Genomic DNA, 5,544 nt, shown 5'->3' with positions numbered 1-5,544 from the left:
AAAGACAGTGATTTTTGCTTTCAAACAATAGAAACTGAAATAAGCGAAGTGGTATTGTGAGCAATTTTCCTATTACCACTTCTTACTTCACACAGGACAATTCCACAGTACCTTTCTCAAACTAGGTAGAATTTGAATCAGGATTAAACATGGCCATTAAGCTGAAATAATTGTTTTAAAAATTGGGGGGGGCCTTTTCGGTGGATATTGGGGTATAGATCAACATGCATAAAATTCATTATTCAATGGAGAAGCAGGCAAAAGCAACAGGAAAATTTGGTTTGGATGCTGGGGATAGGATTTGCAAGCTATGAATTCTAAAATTTAAAGAAAAAATTTGACACAGGGCAAGCTACATTTTAACAGAAGAGCAGAACTGACAGACTACAAGGGGATTTTTTACTTTTTTAAAAAAATTTTGGATATTTCTGAAGTAGATAGATATATGTATCTATCTCAATATAGCTGTCTTTATGTGAAGTACTGAATTACAATTAGCCACATAACGAAATGGGGGGATTTGTTTCTGGCTCACTTCAGATCAGCCTGATAAGGTATATATCTTTCTATAGCCTTTCCTGATTTTTCCGTGTTCTCATTTCTAGAGTGGTCTACCTTAGTTTGTACTTGAAGGTAATACCCATTCAAACTACATGATAGAAACAGGCTGCAAAGGTGGACAAGGGGAATCATGTCCCTCTTGTCTTGATAAATCAGTGCCACACACAGAACCCACGTTTTCTGAAGCATTATCTTCATTATAGAGCCATTTGATTCCATCGTAGAAGTCATCCACTTCCATTTCCTCTACTTTGCGTTTAGCAGAGGTATGCTTGCACCCAAGGGCAGCTGGGAAATGATGGTAGAAAGCTGCTGTACCTCTGACTGGCATTTCTGGCTTGCTGTTGTCCGTGGAGGAATCTGGGCCCGGGACAGAGAAGGGATGTAATCTGAACACTCCTTTGTCACAGGTCACCAGGGTGTGCTTGAGGGGACGGTAGACATAAACGGAATTTAGAGGCAGGGAAGACTCCAGAGTAGAAAGGTGGTGTGCCACAAGCTCCCGACAGTGGATCAGCTGGGAATTTAGAGGCAGGGAAGACTCCAGAGTAGAAAGGTGGTGTGCCACAAGCTCCCGACAGTGGATCAGCTGGGAGCTCTCCATCTGTGCTTTCTGAAGCAGTTCAAGTGTAAGAGGAAGCCAATCAGGAATGAGTTTCTCCATTTCCAAACTAACTATGGCCAGAGCAAGCATGGATCCTTTGAACTGCAGAAGGTGGCTGCAGGCCATACAGTGAAGCAGTTGCTTGGTGAGGACTGCCAGATGTTGAGATGGGCTCAATTTGGGCAAACTGAACAGTAACTGTGGCCTAGTTGACACTGCCATGGCATGAAAAATGTGAAGAAAATCCAATGGTGTGGCTGTGTGAAGATCCCAATTCAACTTATCCAGAATAATTCTCTCCATTCTCAGAATTTCAGATGAGGAACATCCACAGAAACTATCTCTTGCCAATACCTTCAGTACTGGAATTCTCTCATCTTCCTCAACAGTCTTAGCAGCTAGGAAAAAACAACTGATGGCAATACAACTCAAATATTTCGGGTGGGCCTTTACAGTAGCTAAAAACCTGTCCAAAAGACTGCTAGCCAGAGCAAACGTTTCTGGGTAAAGATCGAACTGGTACTTGAGTTTGGCCAGCCACTGAATTACTTCATCTCTCTGGGATGGAGAAACATTCTGATCTGTAGGGAATTTCGGCACAGTCACCTTCCACATCTGGGCTTCCCTAGAGATTGCCTTTTCCAATAGGAAAGACAATCTCTGGTTTTCCAAGGGTCCTGGAAACTTCATGATATCCTTTGGAGCTGCCTGCCACCCAGCTTGATGTAGCTACCTTCTCCTCTTCCTCCTCCTCCTCCTCCTCCTCCACCCCGGCAGAGCTGTAGGCCTCACAGGGGTGACGCGGGGTCATCCGGGGGCCCCGTCACCGCCTCATTCTCCTCAGCGCGCGACGTCGGGGCGCGCGGGACACGGAGCCGGCCGATGAGGAGGGAGAAGAGGGGGAGCGGGGCACGGAGGGCGCAGGCACTCGGGCGGGACACACGCCTGCGGCCGGCCAGGCGCTCAGCGAGTTAGTTCCATGGTGACCCTGGACGTGAGGCCGCCGCCGCCGGTCCCGCTCCTCCAACCGCCGCCGCTGGTGCCCGGGTGAGGAGGGGGCTCCCTCTCGCCATAGGGCGGCGGGGGCCGGGGAGAGGCGGGGGGTGAGGCCGGCTCTGCCCCTGCCCGGGGGAAGCGCCTCCGAGGGGAAATGGTGAAAGGGGGGAAGGGGAGAAAAAGGGAGAAAAAAAAAAAGGAAGGGGAAAGGGGGGGAAAATAAGAAAAAGCGTCTGCTCGAGGGGAAGGCTGGGGAGGGAGGGGAGGGGAGGAAGAAGTGCCGCGCCTTTTTCTTTTTAAAAAGAGTTATGTATTTGAAAGGCAGAGATACAGAGAAGGAGAGAGGGAGAGAGAAAGAGCAAGAGCGAGCAAGCGAGAGAGAATTGATCGTCCATACACTGGTTCACCCCCAAAATGAGAGCGATGGCCTGGGTAGGGCTGGGATCAAAGCTACGGACAAGGACAAGATGCAGTCCATGTGTCCCATGTAGGTGACAGAAATCCAACTGAGCATTCACTGCAGCCTCCCTCCCGTGGTCTGCATTAGCAGGAAGCTGAGTCAGGAGCTGGAACCAGGACTTGAACACAGGCACTCAGATGTGAAATGCAAGCACCTTAACCACTGGGCTAAGTGCCAGCTCCCTATATTTTAATTATTTATGAAAGCTCTCTTATTCAATAAAAGCCAAGACAGTCCTCACCAGACCACCCCTAGCTCCCTACCTCATTACACACACACACACACACACACACACACACACTCACACACACACCATCTTCTTAACAGAATGTCTGGGAAACAGTGATCCTTATAATAGTCTTATGACTCCTACTGATCACTTCCTTTGGCAACACATTCCAAATATCTGAATTCTAGTAATAGGTATGGGTGTCATCCTTCCCAATCTACTTCCTGATTTTTAGACAGATTTTGTCTTTGTTCAATTATTTGAAAGATAATTTATTTCCAAACATTCTTTCTGGCATGTTTTCTGTTTCTACATTTCTCCTACAGGAATAATATGCATATATTATTATGTTTTGCGATATGATAGTACTTTCTCTAATCTCTGCTGCTTTACATTAAAGATTTATATATTTATTTGAAAGAGTCTCTCAGACAACACACATACAGAAAGAGAGATGGGGAAAGAGAAAGAGGTCTTCTATCTGCTGGTTCACTCCCCAGATGGCTGCTAAAGCTAAAGCCTGAAATCCATGTTTGTCTCCCACATGAGCTGCAGGGACTCAGGGACTTGAGCCATCATCATTCACTGCCTTCCCAGGCATATCTGCAGGAAGCTGGATCAGACGCAGAACAGCTAAGATTGTAACTGGTGCTGCAATGTTGGATGCCTTCCTCACAAGCAGTGGCTTAATCTGATGCATCACAATACCAGCCCTGCTATTTTTAAATTCTTTAATCCAATAAATTTTATAATAGTTACAGTAAAGGCTGAGATAATATATTTTAGAATTTACATCAGCTCCTAGATCAGACATTTGTTACCTGTGGGGTTTGTGTTTGACCAATTATTGTGAACACACGTATTTTTACTTAAGAACACTTAAAAATTCAAACTAAAAATTAAATAAACTATGTGTTTTTTACTATCCAAAGATAATGATTGGTAAAATTTTAAATTATTTCTGATTTACCTTTTTGCATATCATTATATTAAAGATTATATAGAATTATCTAGGCCGGCGCCTAGATTAGCTCACTAGGCTAATCCTCCGCCTTGCGGCGCCGGCACACTGAGTTCTAGTCCCTGTCAGGGCGCCGGATTCTGTCCCAGTTGCCCCCCTTCCAGGCCAGCTCTCTGCTGTGGCCAGGGAGTGCAGTGGAGGATGGCCCAAGTGCTTGGGCCCTGCACCCCATGGGAGACCAGGAGAAGCACCTGGCTCCTGCCATCGGATCAGTGCAGCGCGCCAGCTGCAGTGGCCATTGGAGGGTGAACCAACGGCAAAGGAAGACCTTTCTCTCTGTCTCTCTCTCTCACTGTCCACTCTGCCTGTCCAAAAAAATATATATATATAGAGAGAATTATCTATACACTGAATTTTGTCATCAGATTTTATTTTTCCATTGCATTTTGTTATATTTATAATGATTGCATGATTATTTTCTTTATGGTTCATAAGTATAAAGATTAAAAATATTAACTTTTTTGGTTAAGTAATTAAATTAGAAGTAATATTTAAACACCTACAAATATAAAAATTTATTACATGTCAGTTTTGCTATTTGTATACTCTCCCTCAGTTAATGCTCAGTAATAAAATTCCAGATGTATACTCAAGTTATTTGTAAATTAAATTTCTAAGTAACATTAGGTTTCTTCTGCTTAAAAACAAATTTTATTTGTACTTGATTAATAAAGAAACTGACATTTGATTTCATTTTCTAACCTTGAAACTGAATTAAATATTCATTTGAAAATGATTTCATATCATAATTTTTCCACTGAAAACTTTTCAGCCATAATGAAATGTATGATGTTTTTAGAATATTATTCAATAGAAGTGATTAATTGCAGTGACATAATTGATTCCTTTACCCTAGCTGAGTTGCAAGGTGTCCTCTTTTGAGGGCTTTTGTTTTGTAGAACCTTTTTCTTTTCCTTTTTTTTGTAAGATTTATTTACTTATCTGAAAGGCAGAATTACAGAGAGTGGGAGAGACAGAGAGAGAGGTCTTCCATCTGCTGGTTCACTCCCCAAATGGCTGCAACAGCCAGAGCTAGGCCTATCTGAAACCAGGGGCCAAGATCTTCTCCTGGGTCTCCCACTTGGGTGCAAGGGCCAAGCACTTGGGCCATCTTCTACTGCTTTCCCAGGCCATTAGCAGAGAACTGGATCAGAAGAAGAGCAGCTGGGACGTGAACCAGCATCCATTTGGGATGCCGGCAATGTAGGCGGGGGCTTAGCTTACTTTGCCATAGCACTGGCCCCTCCATATGTTTCTAAAAATTAGAACTATCAACACAATAAAGAACAGACTCTTTCTGGTATGGATTTTGCATATTTTATTTGTAAGATAGGATTTGAGTGAAAAAGGCAGCCTTCCTATTCACTTCTGGGAAACTAAAATTATTTATAAACTATGAATGACAAGCCAGTCTCATTATTTGTGGTCATATTGGAGATTTTTGCTGATTCTTGCAATAATTTTACCGTGTTCTTTGCAGCTGATGTCATTGTTGCTGCTTCCATAGTAATTTACTCTGGCACTGCAGAGGGCTTGTGGCAACATCTGACTCTCATTTGTCTTTTCAAATAACCTTGTGGCACTCACATACTTACTGGAATAATTGTACGCTGGTAGGCATGAGTAACTCCAGAGATCCAAACATAAAAACATGATAGAAAAGATAGAAGCAA

The 5,544-nt window shown here is 43.5% G+C and overlaps 1 protein-coding gene across 2 annotated transcripts; it reads right to left on the bottom strand.

Moving 5' to 3' along the window:
- Positions 1-366: 366 nt before the first annotated feature.
- LOC100347628 (cyclin-I-like) lies at positions 367-2,384 on the bottom strand. Of its 2 annotated transcripts, XM_070047262.1 has the most exons (3): positions 1,899-2,384; positions 1,118-1,741; positions 367-1,045 (listed from the first exon to the last, which is right to left on the bottom strand). In XM_070047262.1, the coding sequence occupies exons 1-3, from the start codon at positions 1,974-1,976 to the stop codon at positions 650-652; spliced, it is 1,098 nt and encodes a 365-aa protein (XP_069903363.1). In that variant the 5' UTR covers positions 1,977-2,384; the 3' UTR covers positions 367-649. The 2 variants fall into 2 exon arrangements, with proteins under 2 accessions (XP_069903363.1, XP_069903362.1); XM_070047261.1 differs by having other exon boundaries at positions 370-1,045; positions 1,118-2,384.
- Between the last annotated feature and the right edge of the window lie 3,160 nt (positions 2,385-5,544).

The sequence above is a fragment of the Oryctolagus cuniculus genome, chromosome 8, assembly GCF_964237555.1.
Source record: "Oryctolagus cuniculus chromosome 8, mOryCun1.1, whole genome shotgun sequence".
NCBI classification, from domain to species: domain Eukaryota; kingdom Metazoa; phylum Chordata; class Mammalia; order Lagomorpha; family Leporidae; genus Oryctolagus; species Oryctolagus cuniculus.
The sequence above is the reverse complement of the archived record's forward strand: the minus strand, read 5'-3'. Positions and strand labels throughout refer to the sequence as shown.

Excerpts from the sequence above, each read along its gene's own strand:
- LOC100347628 (XM_070047261.1), bottom strand. The coding sequence starts at position 1,855 with ATGAAGTTTCCAGGACCCTTGGAAAACCAGAGATTGTCTTTCCTATTG. Across the intron at positions 1,046-1,117 it reads GGGAGCTTGTGGCACACCAC|CTTTCTACTCTGGAGTCTTC; the intron begins CTTTCTACTCTG and ends GTGGCACACCAC.